The sequence below is a fragment of the Myotis daubentonii genome, chromosome 1, assembly GCF_963259705.1.
Source record: "Myotis daubentonii chromosome 1, mMyoDau2.1, whole genome shotgun sequence".
Taxonomy (NCBI): domain Eukaryota; kingdom Metazoa; phylum Chordata; class Mammalia; order Chiroptera; family Vespertilionidae; genus Myotis; species Myotis daubentonii.
Window position 1 is genome coordinate 104,055,645 of NC_081840.1, and position 18,869 is coordinate 104,074,513.

The window sequence follows — 18,869 nt, forward strand, 5'->3', positions numbered from 1 at the left end:
CATTTGGAGGGTATAAGGGTGAATAAGGCATGGCCTTATCCTGATCTCCTTTAGGAGCCATAAGGTCCCCGTGTAGAAGATTGCTTTCTAGCAGCAGCATAAGTCCTACTGTAAGCAGGGACGTTCATAGGAAGGCCTTGATGATCTCCCACCATCACTAAAGAAGATGTCCAGAAGAACATGAGGAAAAACACAAACCATGCAAAGAGTGGAGGAGATACTATCCTGTATAGACTTTGAAGGAGATCTTTAGTAGGCTTGCAAATTGCTTTGAATCCAAGTAAGAGGAGAGTCATTCCAAATGAGATGTACTAAATTTGCAGAGGAGATGGTACTTGGAGAACTGGTATTTCAACAATAGAGATATTGAGGGCTATATGCATCAGTTCCTTACTGATTGAAAAAAAAGCATTCATAATGGGGTCTGGGGTAGGAAAATGCTTGACGTGTTCTGGGATAGGAAACAACCTAGAGTGACTAGAGTTTTGATGAGGACAAGTGCAGAGGAGTAAGACTGGTGGATCTCTAGGAAAATACCACACCAAAAAGTTTGGACTTGATTCTGCAGTTAGGTTTGTTTGAGCAGGAGTAATGCCACGCGAAGTTGACTTTAGGATGAAAGTGCTGACAGGACTGTGTAAGAAGATCACAGGGCGGTGGAGAGGGGTGTGAAAATGTAAGTGCTGCTTTGTTGTTATACCAGACAAGGGATAATGCATCCCTAAATTGGGAAAATGAAATAGGTGGGAATAAACTGATAAGATAAACAGTCTAGAAACAGAATCAATAAAACCTCACAACTAGGTATAGAGATAAAGAAAGGAGATGAAGAAAGCACAGGAAATAAGGAGGATGGTGGTGAAAACAGCAGAGAGAGGGGACACCATGGTAGCCACAGCTTTGACAATAAATATAACACCAGATTTGTTCCTGTTGAGTTTGTGGTACTGTCAGGATACCCAGAGACACATGTAAAAAGTAGGTCTGGCACTCAGAAATATACCAGCTTACTTCCAAATCTATATGAGAGAATAGGTGCTTGAGAACTGCAATATATAGGGGACCAAAGGATCTTCTGAAAAGGTGGAGGTCAGCAAAGAAAATACATAAGAGCATCAGAGACCAAGGAAGAAGAACATTCTGCAAATTGAATGTGGATGCCCTCTCAAAATCATGTGGAGGAATTGTCATCAAGACTAAATATTTCAGGGGGCAATGAGGGTGAAAGGGGAGACATCTGTAAGACTCTCAACAATAAATATTTTTAAAAAGATAAAGTTGATACAATTCTCTTTTATAACAAAAAAAAGACTAAATATTTCAGAAAGTATAAATCCCCAGATTTGGCAATTTGGCCACTTGTGAGGAGTCTTAACAGAGAGGAGCTGAAGCCAATGTGAGTGGTTCTGGAGTAAGAATGAGGTAAGAAGAGAGAAAAGCTCTTGACAGAGCAATCATTCAAATAATCTAAAAAGCTTTCCACTTCCAGCAATGAGAAAATAATGTAGTTTAGAGTTACTTTCTTACAATAAGCAAATAGAAAAATACAGGATAAAACTACTTTCAGGAATAGGGGATGAGAAAGCCTAGAAATGAAATATCTGAGAAAAGGAAACAAAGGAGTGATCCATACCATCACCGAGGCTGCTTTCTGGTGGTACTTTCCAAACTGTGTGCAGGAAGGTGAACACAAAACAGCATTGCAGTCACATGGGGGTGAGGAGACAGAACTCTGAATTTGGGAAGGCTAAGGTGGTCAGAATTTGTGGGACAGATTACCTGAAAGGAAGTATCTACAGAGAAAGATCCAGAAACCTGTAAGGATCCTCTTTAGTCTTTAACACCAAAGTGCACGTGAGTAAAACTCAACCAGCCCAGACAGGAACAGCTTCTGTGAAAAAATAACTTCCAGGCAGCAGTAAGAGGAACAATTGTAGACACTTACAGTGCCAGAACTGGGCACGTTTGTTCCAATCAGAAGAGGAGACCTCATGGAACATGTAGGCTGAGCACAAGTCAAGAAGGGCACATTTTGGAAATGGGACTAAACGAGGCCTTTGCATGAAGACTACTCTGGACCTCGCCTCAAAGAGATTAAAAAGCCCCCTAAAAATAAAAATAAGTGTCCTGTACACCACAGGGTCTCGGGTTTGATCCCCAGTTGGGCTTATGGGAGGCAACTGATCAATGTTTCTCTCTCACATCAATGTTCTCTCTCTCTCTGTCTCTCTATCCCTCCCTCTCTCTCTTCACTCTAACCCCCTCCCCTCTCTTTTCTCTCTGTCTCTCTCCCTGTCCGTTCCTCTCTCTCTCAAGTCAATAAAAGCATATCCTTGGCTGAGGATTTAAAAAAAAAATAGCAACACAGAAAAATAAGAAACAATCAGCCAGTAATTAACCAGTAATTTAATGGCCTGCCAGGAAAGATACAACACTCTTACAAAACACAACAAAACCCAGCCTCAACATCATAAAATTCAAAATGTCTGACATCATATAAAAAAATATCAGATATAAGGAGAAAAAAATGTGATCCACAACCAGAAGAAAAATAAGACAATAGGAAAGATTCAGAAAGGGTCATTATGATGGAATTAGAGGGAAAATGACATTTTAGAAGGGACTTTAGATTCAGTATATATGCTAAAGGATGTAAAGGAATACACCAACATGAGGAGATAAATGAAAGGTACATATACTGTGATTGTACCAAAGAGGCTAGGGATGCAATGAATACTTAAGAACTGATTAGGTTAGAAGACAACCTAATGCTGTTATAGTATTTCAATACTATACACAGGAATTAGTGGTGTTCTGATTCAGAATGATTTGTCTACCGAGCGCATTGTAAAAATGAGAAAAAAAGTCTTTCTGCTTTAAACCTTAATTAGCTTTTAAAAAATGTTACTGTAAGTACTTCTAAACTCTCATGTTTTACATTCTTCAAGTGTTACAACACCATTTAAAGAAAGCAATCTGTCCTGTATACCCACAATCAACTGATTTCAGGTAGTTTTATTACACTTGTAGTCACCCCAACTGCATTCATTTCTAGCTCATTTCACATACTGGTTGCCTACAGTTCTTTGGTGCAACAAATTTCCAACAACTGATGAATGGTAATCTGCATTTTATCTCTTAAATTGGGTGCTTATATCACCAAGAGCATGGATCAATTCGAAATAAGACATTTTGCTAACAATTTTCATGGTTCGTTGTCAGAGAAAAGAAGGCTTATTCGCGTGGCACTCTAGATACGGCCTTGTCCATATGGTAAAAAATACCAGATTTTTAAAAAGTCAATCAAACCATTCTGGTCTAGCTATTAAAATAAACAGCATGGTCAATAAAACTGGTTGTGCTATTTAAGTCCATCTGTTATTCTCCCAAAAGACTGGAAGAGCATTACTATCAGAGATTGGATCTGGGTTTCTCTTTTCAGCCCCAATACTTTCTAACACAGATCATGAAGCATAGTTATAAAGAACATATTTTCTGCATATAAAACACAGCTGACATATGGTCTAACAATGGGGCAAAAAATTTAAAATACAGATGAGTTTAATGAAGCTCACAGAAGTTAAATAACTTGCCAAACATCCAAGTAAGTGTCAGAGCCAAGACATGAATATAAAGCCACATGGGTCTCCTTGATCACCTGGCTGCACTTGCTCCTACACTAGAACAAAGGCTGCTGAGATCACAAAGATAAAGGAGAAGTCCAGAAAAGAAATATTATACACTGTCTTAAAACTTCTTCCTGGAAACCTGAAGAGTATCGTAAGCAAAGAACAGAATTATTGAGACACAAGCAAGCAAGTCACAGTAATGCTAATATGTAACAAAATGTATGTATTTTATGGAAAGAGTTATCAACACAGATTCCAAAGCTAAGCAAAATGTAAAGAGTAGCTCTGGGTGAACAAGGACTTATAAATTTTAAGGGTGGCTAATATTTCCTCACACACATTAGTGTTCTTTTAATTCTCCATAAGTAGATATTTATATATCTACCAGTGGTTCACTAATTTTTTAAACATGTTTCTGGGATAAAAATCTGGGACATGAGGAAAGTAAGCATTGAGTTTTCTGGGAAATATTAAACAGGGAAGAAAGGTTCCTGTCCAATGAAAGTATGTATAGTTCTGATCACATACACATTTTCCAAATGTTTAAGTGTACACATTTTTATTTCTTAATGTTTAGCAATTTTTACCCAGCATCAATACTGGTATAGCTAGTGAAAATTAATAATATGTACTTTATACAAACTGTCAAACATGGCTGTAAAAAATACAGACATGGTAGTTTATAATCTAGAAAAAAGAAAATATCTATCTTACGCTATTCATTTTTTTTCATTGCCAGCGTTAGATGTCAGAATCGCAGTCTGTACTGGGTGTGTTTCCAGGTTCTAGATTAGTTACTTCTAAAAACCTAGACTAAATCTGTGCATTTAAGGAGAGGTTCTTGGAATTTTGGTTTTGCAAAGGTTCCAATCAGATTCCCTACCCTGCCTGGGCTATCTCTAGCTATGGTCATTCACATCCAACCAGTGGACAGTCGAAGAAGAGAAATGGCTCTTTTCTGCATATGCATCATATGAAAGTGAGGGCAGGCTCTGGACTTCACTGTGATGAGCAGCGTTCCCTAGGTGGCAGCACAGAAGCCTAGGACAGTGCCGCTACCTGAGGATACACAGGCACAATGAACATCTGAGGGCAAATGTGAGGCTGTGTCTGCAGCAGCCAGAGAAAGGCTGTGTCTGCAGCAGCCAGAGAAAGGTTTTGAAAATGAGGTACATGCGCAGATATTGATCTCATCTGCTGAGTATGCCACACACAAGATGCTTTGTTCTTGTAAATTGATGGCATACTCTAAGAATATGACCAAACTATTTACTTCCTGACTTTTGCATATGATAAATCAGTACATACTCTCAGAACTTATGAAACAGGAAGTGTGCACCTTACTACCAGTTGTTCAAATGATGAAAGAAAATTGCCTGCGCGCGCGCACACACACACACACACACACACACACATTTCTACAGCCTAGAACTCTTAATTTTAAGTACAATTTTTAAAAAGTTGGATCATTAGCAATCTTGTGAATGTTAGAAACATCTTAACAGTGTCTCAGAGGCAAAAGGGTATAATACAGAATGAGAAAAAGAGGGAAAGTTAAATTATGTCTGCCATTATAATAAATCTAAACCCAGAAGGAGGTCTGCAAATCAGCGGGTTCTAATGAAATATTAAGGGAAGTGATTATTGATGAAAAATGAATAAGCCTTTTTTATTTCAGGAACCTTTAAATCACACCTAGCTACTTAAAACAACTCAAACGCATTCATTTATTCCTTGACGGGCATTTAGCTGTCCTTGGGTATAATGAGACTTCATTTTGTGAAGTATGTATATAGTTGATCCCAGGTGATGGACAAAATGTGCCAGAAAAAGATATATTATATAAGAGAAAAGTCTAGCATCTTTCAAATATTGGATCTATCATGTCCAAGCTGGGAATTAAAAAAATAAAAACAAACAAAAATTCCACTTGAGCTGTTTACCATAAATATAACATCAATAATACTCTGTACTATATATTTATTAACAATGACCCTTATTTTAATTAATTATCATATAATGCAGTGATTTTTCAACCAGTGTGCTGTAAGAATTTTTAAAACATGCAATATCAGACTATTTAGTCAGGGGCATTAACCTCTTTTTCCTTAGATTGCCAACTTAAAAATGACAACAGCCAACACAATAATAGCCATCCAGTGTGAATGAATCAAAATCATCACATATATATAATTTACATATTTCAAACCCTCACCTGAGGATATGATTGTTGTTTTTATCTTCACCTGAGGATGTTTATTGATTTTAGAGCAGTGGTTCTCAACCTGTGGGTCGCGACCCCTTTGGGGGTCAAACGACCCTTTCATAGGGGTCACCTAAGACCATCGGAAAACACATATATAATTACATATTGTTTTTGTGATTAATCACTATGCTTTAATTATGTTCAATTTGTAACAATGAAAATACATCCTGCATATCAGATATTTACATTACGATTCATAACAGTAGCAAAATTACAGTTATGAAGTAGCAATAAAAATAATTTTATGGTTGGGGGTCACCACAACATGAGGAACTATATTAAAGGGTCATGGCATTAGGAAGGTTGAGAACCACTGTTTTAGAGAGAGAGGAAGGAAGGGAGGGAGAGAAACATCAATGTAAGAGAGAAAACATTGATTGGTTGCTTCCAATATGTGCCCTGACCAGGGATCAAACCAACAACCTGAGTATGTGCCCTAACCAGGAACTGACCCTGAAACCTTTTGGTGTACAAGACAATGTTCCAACCAAATGAGTCATCTGGCCAGGGCTAATATATTTTTTGGTGTGCTGCAGAATTTTGGTAATTAGTTTATGTGTGCCATGAGATGAAAAAGGTTGAAATTTGTTGATATAATGGATACAAGGCATTTATAATACTAACTAGAGGCCCGGTACACTGGGGGGTGGGGTCCCCTCAGCCCAGCCTGCCCCTCTCACAGTCTGGGAGCACTCAGTGGATGTCCTACTGATGGCCACAGTCTGGCAGCAGACGTTTGGAGCAGGCGTCCCGTGTGTGTGTGTGTGTGTGTGTGTGTGTGTGTGTGTCCACTGGGAATCTTCCTCCAGCCACATTGGAGGCTCAGAGCAGGCAGTGTGTGTGTGTGTGTGTGTGTGTGTGTGTGTGTGTGTGTGTGTGTGTCTGCTGGGGGCCTGCCCCCAGCCACACCATGGAGGCTTGGAGCAGGAGCCCTTCTGTGTTGATCTCTCAGGCTCTTGGTCTCCACTGCATGTTGTACTCTCCCTTGAGCTATGGCCAGGATGGGGGTGCTGCCCGCAAGCCGGGCTTTCCTGCTACCGGTCGCCATGGCAACCTGGGAGCAGGCCCACAGGCCGGGCTTTCCTGCCCCCAGGTCTCCATGGCAACTGGGGAGCAGGCCCAGCTGGGGGCTTGCTTTCCTGCTCTCGGATCAGGCCCAGCTGGGGGCTGCTCTCAGGCCAGGCTTGCTTTCCTGCTCCCAGATCACCATGGCAACTGGGGAGCAGGCAAAGTTTGGGGCTGCCCACAGGCCAGGCTTGCTTTCCTGCTCCCAGATCCTCATGGTGACCAGGGAGAAGGCACAGCTGGGGGCTGCCCACAGGCCGGGCTTGCTTTCCTGCTCCTGGATCAGGCACAGCTGGGGGCTGCCTACAGGCCGCACTTTTCTACTTACCGATGGCCTGATGACCACAGTGACCCAGGGCCCAGTGGCACTTTCCTGCTCTCCAATAGTCACAGGGTCCCAGCTGGGGGCAGGGCTTAGCAGTGTGGGGCTTAGGCAGCACGGGGGTCCCAGCTGGGGCCTCAGGTGGCACACAGGAGTCCCGGCTGGGGGCGGGGCTTATGCCCCGCTGCCCAGGGCTGCACATGGGGCCCGGCTGGCAGCTCGCACTGTCCAGCCCTGCCTGTAGTATAGGATAGAGGCCTGGTGCATGGGTGGGGGCCGGCTGGTTTGCCCTGAAAGTGTCCCGAATCAGGGTGGGGGTCCCGCTTCGGTGCCTGGCCAGCCTAGATGATGGGCTGAAGGCTGTTTGAAGCTGGTCACACCCCCTTCAGGGTGGGGGTCCCCACTGGGGTGCCTGGCCAGTCTGGGTGAGGGCTTGAGAGCCGTTTTCAGGCTGGAGGGCAACTTAAGCTCCCAGCCTCCCCTTTTTTTCTTTTCTTTTTTTATTCTGGGATTTATTTACCTTCTATAGCTGTCATTGGAGCTGAGAGCTGGCTCCAGCTCTGAGGGCTGAAAGCAGATTTCTGGGTCTGTTTGGCTTCTATAATTGAAACTCTGTTGCCATCACAGCAGCTCTAAGCTCTGAGGCCGAAGCTGGCTGAAAGCAGGTCTCTGGAGCTTGTTTAGCTTCTATGATTGCAACATAGTTGCTTAGAGTGCAGCTCAGAGGCTGGCAGCGGCAGGCCGGGAACGTTGGCTTCCTCCGTCACTGGAGCAAGCAAGCCTCCTGTTCGCTTCAGCTGTGTGGCTGCCAGCTGCCATCTTGGTTGGCAGTTAATTTGCATATCTCACTGATTAGCCAATGGGAAGGGTGTCGAGGTTATGGTCAATTTGCATGTTTCTCTTTTATTAGATAGGATATTACACAATTACATGGTAGTTTTTATTTCAATATATCAAAGAGCTATCAATTTATTTTTGTGTGTATTTTATTTTAATTTTTTAAAGTTTATCTTTATTGTCATTATTCCACCACAGGCCTCCCAGAGGGAAGCAGCAAATAGTTCCTCCCAAGGTGGGAACATGCACAGGCTGCATCGCAGGCTGTGGCAAAACCGACTGCAGCCTGGGCCTGCACCAGCTTCATCCGTCCTCTAATGCCACAGCCCTCATTCACCTTAGTCTCCTGCTCTGAAACAAATCTATGGCTGTTCAAGTTAAACACTCCATCAAATCCCTGCAGATAACAGGGGAGGGCAGTTGGGGGTGACCAGGCTTGCAGGGGAAGGCAGTTGGGGGTGACCAGGCCTGCAGGAGAGGGCAGTTGGGGGCAATCAGGCCAGCAGGGGAGCAGCTAGGCATCGATCAGGCTGGCAGGGGAGTGGTTAGGGGGTGATCAGGCTGGCAGGCAGGTCAGCGATTGGGAGCCAGCAGTCCTGGATTGTGAGAGGGATGTCCAACTGCTGGTTTAGGTGGTATCGGGCCTAAATGGGCAGTTGGAAATCCCTCGAGGGGTCCCAGATTGGAGAGGGTGCAGGCTGGGCTGAGGGATACCCCTCCCCCCATGCACAAATTTCATAAACTGGGCCTCTAGTCATCATATAAAATATATCATTCACATGCAGCAAACTGAAATTTCCAAATGTCCTGGAGCTCAAGAATATAGATGATGACAGTGGTGGTGGTGGTATCCTATATAATAAAGAGGTAATATGCAAATTGACCCTCACGCCATCGCATCACAAGATGGCTGCCCCACGTCATCACAAGACGACCATCCCCATGTTGTCACAAGATGGCCGCCCCCATGTTGTCACAAGATGGCCAGCAGGGGAGGGCAGTTGGGGGTGATCAGGCCAGCAAAGGAAGGCAGTTGGGGGGGGGGCAGGCCTACAGAGGACACAGTTGGAGGCGATTGGGCCAGCAGGGGAGCAGTTAGGGGGCAATCAGGCAGGCAGGCAAGGGAGTGGTTAGGAGCCAGCAGTCCTGGATTGTGAGATCGGGCCCTAAACAGGCCCCTGTGGGATCGGGCCTGAACCGGCAGTCAGATATCCCCCAAGGGGTTCCAGATTGGATAGGGTGTAGGCTGGGCTGAGGGACACTCCCCACCCCCACCCCCCCGTGCACAAATTTCGTGCACTGGGCCTCTAGTAATAATAATAATAATAATAATAATAATAATAATAATAATAATAGTAATGGCAGCCACTAGTACCTCCTGACCTCTCCCTATATGCAAGACAGTATTCAAAGTGACTTATATGTAGTTGTTCATTTAATCCTTACATAAAACCCGATGAAGTAAGTACTACTATTATCCCCATTTATAGATGCAAAAAGTGGAGCACAGAAGGTTTATTGGCAGAGCTGGGCTGTGAACTCAGGCTGGCTCCAGAACCTGTGCTCTTAACCATACTTACATCACATCCTATTAGCATGTCATGTTGTATGGTACCCTATCACATCTCTCTCCCTCTCTCTTTCTCAAAATTATATAAACTTCAAGAAATCTATAAGAATCATGGACTTGACCTGTAAGCGAAGGGGATTTAAACAATGAAAATGTTTAACAATATTTTGCTGAAATTCCACATTTCTTTTCTAAAGCAGGCACTCTGTACTTAAATACAGATTCCAGGGAGGAACCAAGATGGTGGCATAGGTAAACACCTAAACTTGCTGCCTCACACAACCACATAAAAACTACAACTTAAAAAAAAACAGATATCATCCAGAACCATGGGAATGCTGGCTGAGTGGAGTTATATAACTAGAAGGAAAGAGAAAAGTGCACTGAGACTGGGAGGACGTGTGGAGGTACGGAAGTGTGGAGGTATGGAGGGGTGCAGAAATGGGCTGGCAATTGGGTACGCTGTTATCTTTTTCAATTGGGAGGGAGATACAAACCCCTGACTGCTCTGAACTCCAGTTCAGGGCGAGACTCTGGGGACCCAGACTCATACGGGGAGAAACTGGACCGTCTGGCATCAGGCTGGAACATGAGGGCAGCTTTCTCTCAGAAGTGCTTGCAGCGATCGTTGTTCCTGCATGGTGCTGCAGGACACAGAGACCCAGGAACCTCTTCGGGGTAGGGCTGACAGGCAGCCATTGCTGTTTGCTCCGCCTTGGTGATTCCCTGAAACCCTGCCCCACCTAATTTATGATACCACCCAAGCAGTGCACAGAGGCTTTTGCATATGAATGGCCTGGCCTTTTGCAATCTAAAACCTAAGAAACTGCACCTGGGTCAGAGAGCACCAGAGCTTTCAAAAGAAGCCCCAAGGCTCAACAGCAGCCTGCATTGCTTCACAGCTGGGCCTCATCTGGGCACCTCCAAACCCCAACAAAGAGGAGGAATCTGAAGATCTCTCTGTAGCTCCTGCTGGGTGGCCACAGGCAGTGGCTGACTTTGCACCTCCTTGGAGATCCAAGAGCCAGTGTACCCAGTGGTCAGAGTGAGACCATACCAGATTACAACTCTTTACATCCATAAGAGACACACTCAGGGGGCAGACTCAGTGAGCACTAAAGCCCCACTGAAGCAAGTCCTGCCCCATAAGGTTGTCTCCAGGACAGCAATTCTCCCATTGTAGAAACAGCTGATTCTCACAGCCAGTTGGCCTGGAGGTCAATTCCTCCCAGTGATACGAACAGCAATCAAGGCTTAACTAAAACTACAATTTTGTGTGCACACAGCCCACAAAGGGGTGCAACAAGAGTGTCCACCTCAGGTAATTAGGGAGGCTGAGCCACTGGGCCCTATAGGACACCTACCACACAAAGCCACTCTATCAACACAGGGAAGCAGCCAAAATGTGGAGACAAAGAAACAGGTCACAAATGAAAGAAATGGAGGAAAGCAAACTACTGGATATAGAGTTCAAAACCACGATTATAAAGTTACTCAAGAATCTTCTAGATACCTCTGAGAAATATAGTGAGACCCTCAAGGATATGAAAAAGGACCAATAAGAAATTAAGCATACACTGACTGAAATAAAGAATAATATACAGAGATCCAACAGCAGACTAAAGGATCCCAAGAATCAAGTCAAAGATTTGAAATATGAAGAAGCAAAAAACACCCAACCAGAAAAGCAAAAAGAAAAAAGAATCCAAAAATATGAAGATAGTATAAGGAGCCTCTGGGACAACTTCAGGTGTACCAACATCCGAATTATGGGGGTGCCAGAAGAAGAGAGAGAGCAAGATATTGAAAACCTATTTGAAGAAATAATGACAGAAAACTTCCCCTACCTGGTGAAAGAAATAGACTTACAAATCCAGGAAGCGCAGAGAACCCCAAACAAGAGGAATCCAAAGAGGACCACACCAAGACACATCATAATTAAAATGCCAAGGGCAAAAGACAAAAAGAGAATATTAAAAGCACCAAGAGAAAAACAGTTAGTTACCTACAAGGGAGAACCCATACAATTGTCAGCTGATTTCTCTACAGAAACTATGCAGGCCAGAAGCGAGTGGCAAGAAATATTTAAAGTGATGAATAGCAAGAACCTACAACTAAGATTACTCTACCCAGCAAAGCTATCATTTAGAATTGAAGGTCAGATAAAGAGCTTCACAGATAAAAGAAAAAGCTAAAGGAGTTCATCACCACCAAACCAATATTTTATGAATGCTGAAGGGTATTCTTTAAGAAGAGGAAGAAGAGGAAAAAGGTAAAGATAAAAATTATGAACTACAAAGTGACAACAAATACATATCTATCAACAAGTGAATCTAAAAATCAAGTGAATAAAAAATCTGGTGAATATAATAGAATCGGGGTATAGAAAGGGAGTGGACTGACAATTCTCAGGGGGAAGGGGATGTGGAGGGTGCCGGAAGAGACTGGACAAAAATCGTACACCTATGGATGAGGACAGTGGGGTCGGGGGTAAGGGCATCGGCTAGGTACCGGGTGGAGGGGAGCTATGGGGGGAAAAAAGAGTAACAACTGTAATAATCTGAACAATAAAGATCTATTTTAAAAAAATAAAAAATAAATAAATACAGCTTCCAATTTTCTTTATCATATACTACACTCCATAAACGGTGTTTGCTATGCTGATGAAGACTTGGGTTTACACATTTGTTCATATAATTAACATAATTGAATACCTATGTGTCAGGCTCTGGAATATAGCTATGGATGAGAGACAAAAAGTCCTACATTAAAATGGAACTTCCTTCTAGTTGTTGGAGATGACTGGCAAACAAAACTTTAAAGTGTGAAGATGCCACACCATCACATCATAAGCACTAGTAAGAAACATAGCAGGAAAGGCAGTTAGAGAGTTCAAGGAGAAGGAAGGCAAAGTTGAGATTTTAAATTATTTGTATTTCCTCATATCAATTAGCTTTAGTCACTGCTGGTGGCATTGCCTGCACCACCCTCCCCCACAGCTGCTGTGAGGACAAAGCCAGGTCCCCTCAGAGGCAGCTGGGCTCTTCCAAGGTGAGTGCTCCAGACAGCATGGCATTCCACCTAGAAGCATTGTGACTCTCCCTCCTAAGGGCTGAGGCTCCTGCAATGGTTGGCCCAGAATTTGCTTGGAATGCAAACCAACTTGTCACTGGGCCCATCTTCCTCTCCCTAACCAACCATCTTTTCTGCTGCCCTCCTTCCCACTGTTGGTAGAGAAGGGGAAAGCAGGAAGCCCACATAAGAAAAATCACCCTGGTGGCCATGTGCAAGCATGGCCCAGAGCCCTGAACGCACTAAAGAAGGGCCTCTGTTTGTAAAAATAAGAGACACCTGACTCCACATACCTGTCCTGTGATAGGAAAGTGGCAGAGCCCTGGCTTGTATCTGTCTCAGGCCCAAGTTCTCCCTTGATGGTGGAGCTTATCACCAGTGCCTACAGGAAACTTTGCTACTTTTTACCACGGTTTCTATCTCTTAGGAATGCAATCTCATCCAACCCATTTGTACATACATGTGAATTGTATTGGCATTGTGATTTTACTTTTAAACATTTTCAAAATCAATCTCTCTCTCTCTCTTCTCTCTCTCTCTCTCTCTCTCTCTCTCTCTCTCTCTCTCTCTCTCTCTCTCTCTCTCTCTCTCCTCTGTGTGTGTGATGCACATGCCGTTTAGTCAGCTCTGATTCCCGGAGACTCTATGAATGAGTGACATCCACAATGTCTTATCTCAGCAGCCCTGATCAGCTCCTGTAGACTTGCCTGTGGCTTCTTTTATGGATTGAATCCCTCTCATATTTGTTCTTCCTCTTTTCCTGCTGCCTTCTATTTTTCCCCCCAGTATCACCATCTGTCCCAAAGAACCCTACCTTCTCAGGAAATGCCTGAAGTAGGACAGTTCCATTTTTGTCATTTTTGCCTCCAGAGATGTTTCAGGCTTAATTTGCTCTAGGACCCACTTGTTTGTCTTTCTAGTATCCACAGAAGTACCCTCCAACAACATATTTCAAGTGAATCCATTTTTTCCCTCTCAGCCTTCTTTATTGCCAGCTTTCACATCTGTACACAGTAATTAGAAATAGGAGGGTGGATGATCTTAGTCTTGGTTTCTAATAACACATCTTTGCTCTAGGTGATCTTTCCTAATTCTTCATTTACTGCCTTTCCAAGTCTCAGCCTTTTTTCATTTCTTGGCTGCAGTCTCCACTGACATTGATGACTGAGCCAAGGTAAAATCTTTAACAATGTCAATATCTTCACTGTCTGGGTTAAAGGGTGTATTTCTTCTGTAGTCATGATTTTTGTCTTTTTAATGTTCAAATGCAGCCCTGCTTTGGCACTTTCTTTTTTCACTTTCATCAGAAGTTTCAAATCACTTACTTTTCACAAGTAAGATGATGTCATCCCATATCTTAAATTATTGCTATTCCACCAATTTTCACTCCTCCTTTCTCTGAGTCTAGCCTAGTTTTTCCTATGATATGGTCTGTGTACAGATAAACAGATAGGGAGATAAAATGCACCCTTGCCTGACACTTTTGCCTATAGGAAACCATTCTGTTTCCATATTCTGTGACAGCAACTTCCTGTCCACAGTACAGGTTACACATTAGGACAATCAAGTGCTGAGGCATGCCCACTGCTTTCAGAGCAGCCCAGAGCTTTTCATGATGGTCATAGTCAAAGGCTTTACTATAGTCTACAAAGCATAGACTAACCTTTTTCTGAGAGTCTTTGCAGCACTCCATTATCCAGTGAATGCTCACAATTAGATCTCAAGTGCTTTTTCCTTCTCTGAATGCAGCTTGACTGTCCAGCATTTCTGGCTCTCTCTAAGGCAGAAGCCTTTGTTGCATCACTTCAAGCATCACTTCACTTGTGTGGGAAACTAGAGCAATGGTCCTTTAGTTACTGCACTCCTTATCATCTTCTTTTTTGAAAATCAGGATGTATATTGGAAAGTTTTATGGGATTTCAGCAAGTAAGGCAAGCTCAGCTTCTAGAGCTCTTGGTGTCTTGAATCCTCCAGCAGGCCATATTCTTGTTACAAGACTTATCCAGATATAAAAGTGGGGAAGTAATACCCTCACACAATAATAGTAAACAATCAGAGCACTGCCTGCCCTTTGAAAGTCAACCAACATACTGTGTCAACTATAAGTATGCCAGGATTATTGGACAGTGTAAAGCCACTCAGTCAGCAAGGGCCACACTACACCTACAACCAGTTTGCCTTGATCTAATATAAAAGCTCTCTTCTATAACAACCAACACAATTCAGATGTTCTGACTTTAAAAGAAAAGAGGATGGTGCTCTTTGAATTCACCCATTACAAAGAAGATTAATGGGACTCTCCTAGAAGCAAATGAGATTCTTTAGAATTAACATTAGAAAGAAGAGGTTGACTAAATCATGACTTTATGAGTTCCACCAAGGTTTCTGAACTGGCTTGGTGAGTAGTTTGTGTCTAGCAGATGCTCAACTGATAACTGCCAGTGACTCATGTAGTTCCCTCTCCCTCTGTGCTCCAGGGAAGCCTGCAGGCCCTAGCAATGCTGCAATTCGCATGTCATTTATAGTCATGAATACCCAAAACAAGAATTTTAACAAGAATTTTAAATTCCTCAAATGCTTAAAGTGATACCATATTAAAGTCATTAATATTCGCACATCCCTACTTTGGAACTGATCCATAAAGACAGTATTACCAACTACAGCTGTCACTTATGGCACGTGAATCCTGGACACACGGTACCCCCCAGCCCAAACCAGATGCTACCTAATGGGGTTGTAGCATCTCCTTGTGTCTGCCCCACTTGCTTGAGGGTTCAAGACACCAAGAGATTCAGAGGCTGAGCATGCCTTACTTGCTGAAATCCCATAAAACTTTCAAAATATCAGACACTCAAGAAAAGTCATACCAGTTCTGCCAATGACTTTTAGGGGCTGGAGGTATTAAGGAATTTACAGAGTAAAGTGTTCACCATAATTTAATATTCACCAGCAGTACATAAATCCAGCACCTTAATTAAACTATACTGTGAGTTCAAGTCAAAAACTAGGCATATTATATATAGTATACAAAACACAGTTCTGACCCTTTTAGCTCAAGCACAGTACCTCTTAGAAGCCCCTTCTTCTCTGAATCAATATTCTCAGAATCCTATTTCATTCCTATTATTCTTTGTACAACATATTGCATGTGATCTGTCATGTGACACCAAGTGAGTGGAACTTGGGAGGTGAGTCAGATCTTGTTCATTCTGTGACCCAGACACCTTCCGCAGCAGCCGCCGAATACCTCCCAGGACAGTCACAGAGGCTAGAATACAAACATGCACAAGAACTTTGGCCTTGTTGAAAGAGTTTAAGCCTTTGGTTATTTCACAAAGGTTAAATATACAAACTGTAGAAAAGAAGGAAATGGAAGAAAAAGAGAATAATTAGAAATAAGTATCCTCAGCTTTATTTTGTTACAAAGCAGGTGCTTTTTAAAAATTTTGCAACTGCAGCTTGCAAAAACAAACAAACAAACAAAAAAGGTCTTCTGTGCCTGAATTATAAGTATATAGAATTTAAGTCACTTATCTAGGTCCTCCTCCTTTCCCCCACAGACCACACAATGACTTGGTGAAATTTAAAGAAAACCTTCACTGACTTCCATCTGACACAAAAATCACCATAACTGTCCAAATTCATAATAATTAGTAGTTCTATGGAAATCCCTAGAGTTGTGTAGTCCATAACTTGTTCCACTGATAGCCTATGTTCCCCAGCATTCCCCAATTCCATTTGCATGCCACCCACCCTCTCTTGCAAACTTCTTTAAGAATTCAAAGTGACACTAGAATTTAAAGCAAACTTGGAGTTAAAATTTTACTTTACTACTCTAAGTGACTGATTCAGGTCCAGTTTATTAAGGTAATACTTTCCGTTTCATGAGGATAGCCAGGGTTTCGTTATGAGCTGTACTAGTATTCTGTGGCCTATTGCTCTTTGGTTGTTACAGGCTCAGTCGGGCTCCACCTTGAGAAGGTTCATATCACCTGAGGCTGAGCCAGGCGGGCCTCTTGGGGAGGTAAACAAGATTTCAGTTAATACAAGGGAGATAAAGCAGCACAAATTCAGGCCAAGGTTATTATTTTTTTTTTTAACCCAATGATATCTGTTTAACTTTTAAAATTATTGTAAATTTATTTTATTTTTAAAAAATATTATGATTCTTTTAATAACATTTTTTAAACATCAATTTTTTGTTCCACTTACTTATGCACTCATTGGTTACTTCCTGTATGTGCCCTGACCAGGATCAAACCCACAATCATGGAGTATGAGGAGGATGCTCTAACCAACTGAGCTATGGGCTTAATAACTTTTCTGATTACCAAATACAGATATAACACCCGGAAGATACAGAAAGTATAAATTAAAACACTTAAAAAATAAATAAAAGAGAAACACTGTTTTTTATCCGAGCTCTTATATTGTACTCCCGTATGACAAAAGGAATCTATCGATTGTGTATGAGACTGTTTTAAATGAGCCAATTCCTTCAGTTACAAGTAACCTAATCCAATTTTGAGTCACATTTTTTTATTTTTATAAGGGCATAAAAAATAACTCATTTAAATGCCTAAGTAACATGTATTCAAACAAAACGCAAAAGTCCCATTTCCTTCAAATGGTGTTTGGGCACTAATAATGCAAGTAAACTTTGATTAGGATCAACCTGCCCCCCATGCCCCACCAAGAAATAAGGTACCATTAAAATCTCAACGGTCAATCAAAACATTTTAATTATCCTCACTTACAGGGCTATTTTTAAATTCCTTTTGATTTAACCCCTTGGCCATTTCTTAACCACCTGAAATGCCAAAGACACTAAATCTAACATCATTCAGTTTTTCTCCGAGTTTTGCAAGCACAACACAAACCTCCTGGCCTCCTCATTCTCTTAATAACTCAATTTGACACTTGGAATACCCGATTTAACAAACCTTGAATCTATAAGCTTTTATCTCTTTACTCAGCCTGGTTGCCAAAGCAAATGAACTTACTGGATACTCCTGAAATGGCTAGTATTTCCAATAGTTTAAGTTGGTGTTGAGACCTACAAAAATATTACCTAAGCTTTACAATGAATTTATATTCATTCTTACTAGCTTTGGGGAACCTGAAGAAATGATTTCCCCACCCTTTTGGCTTTCCTTTAATTAGAGACTCATACAAAAGGTAAAGTGAAAAAGAAGGTAGTGACACTCTTAAGACAATTTCAAATTTTGAACCTAAACAACATGAAAGTGCAAAAGAATTGGGGGTGTCTCCCAGCAGAGTCCAAAACCATCACCCCGTTGCCCAGCTCCTCCAAAGCTTCAGCAGGGCGAAGAGGCTCAGGATCCCACTGAATGGTGATGCCCGGTGACTGGAGAGGCTTGACAGTTGCTGCTTCACACAGCAGCTCTCAGGAAAGCAGAGCCACCACCAAAGGCCTCAGCTAGCACCCAGAGCCCCAAGGAGCTGTCAGCATCCCATCCTGTCATACTCCTCCCAAACATTTCCCTTCCAAGGAGGGACATTGGGCAATCACTAGGCAAAGCCCAACCAGTCTCCAATAAGCCCACCCTAGCTCCTGTGGGGAAAATGGTGATGGTCACCCCTTCTTCCTCCCTCCCAGTTAGTCACTGTAGTAAATTAATTTGTAAAACAGTTAAGCTCAAAGAGCTAGCCACCTACCCTGCCCTTTGCCAAAGGAATCATCTTGGAGACAATTATCTGGCTCCAAAGTATTTTGAGAACATATATTTTTAAAACTCTGCATTCCTAAGGATTCCACAATATAACCCCTATATAGTTTATTGGATAGAACTAATAAGGAAAGGCATAAATTGGTACTGAAAATACTTGTGAGCACGACCGGCATGGCTCAGTGGTTGAGCGTCAACCTATGAACCAGGAGGTCACAGTTCGATTCCTGGTCAGGGCACATGCCCGGGTTGTGGGCTTGATCCCCAGTAGGGGACATGCAGGAGGCAGCACATCAATGATTCTCTCTCAACATTGATGTTTCTATCTCCCTCTCCCTCTACCTTTCTCTCTGAAATCAATAAAAATATTTAAAACAAACGGCCTGAGGAATGAAGGGTCGTGGGTTTGATTCGCAGT

General features: G+C 42.3%; 1 protein-coding gene and 1 long non-coding RNA gene across 25 annotated transcripts in view; one reads left to right on the forward strand and one right to left on the reverse strand.

Moving 5' to 3' along the window:
- The window catches only part of LOC132211217 (uncharacterized), a 1,824,365-nt gene that overhangs the window by 1,754,215 nt on the left and 51,281 nt on the right, over positions 1-18,869 (forward strand). The window lies entirely within an intron of this gene.
- The window catches only part of PARD3 (par-3 family cell polarity regulator), a 780,879-nt gene that overhangs the window by 155,326 nt on the left and 606,684 nt on the right, over positions 1-18,869 (reverse strand). Inside the window, exon 23 of one of the 24 annotated variants that reach the window (XM_059655873.1) lies at positions 15,894-16,029. The exons of 22 other annotated variants lie outside the window; for them this stretch is intronic. In XM_059655873.1, coding sequence (XP_059511856.1) covers positions 15,966-16,029 — 64 coding nt within the window. In that variant the 3' untranslated portion in view covers positions 15,894-15,965. Of the gene's footprint in view, positions 1-15,893; positions 16,030-16,085; positions 16,114-18,869 lie in introns of those variants that run through there. One more of the 24 variants, XM_059655891.1, reaches the window with a different exon arrangement.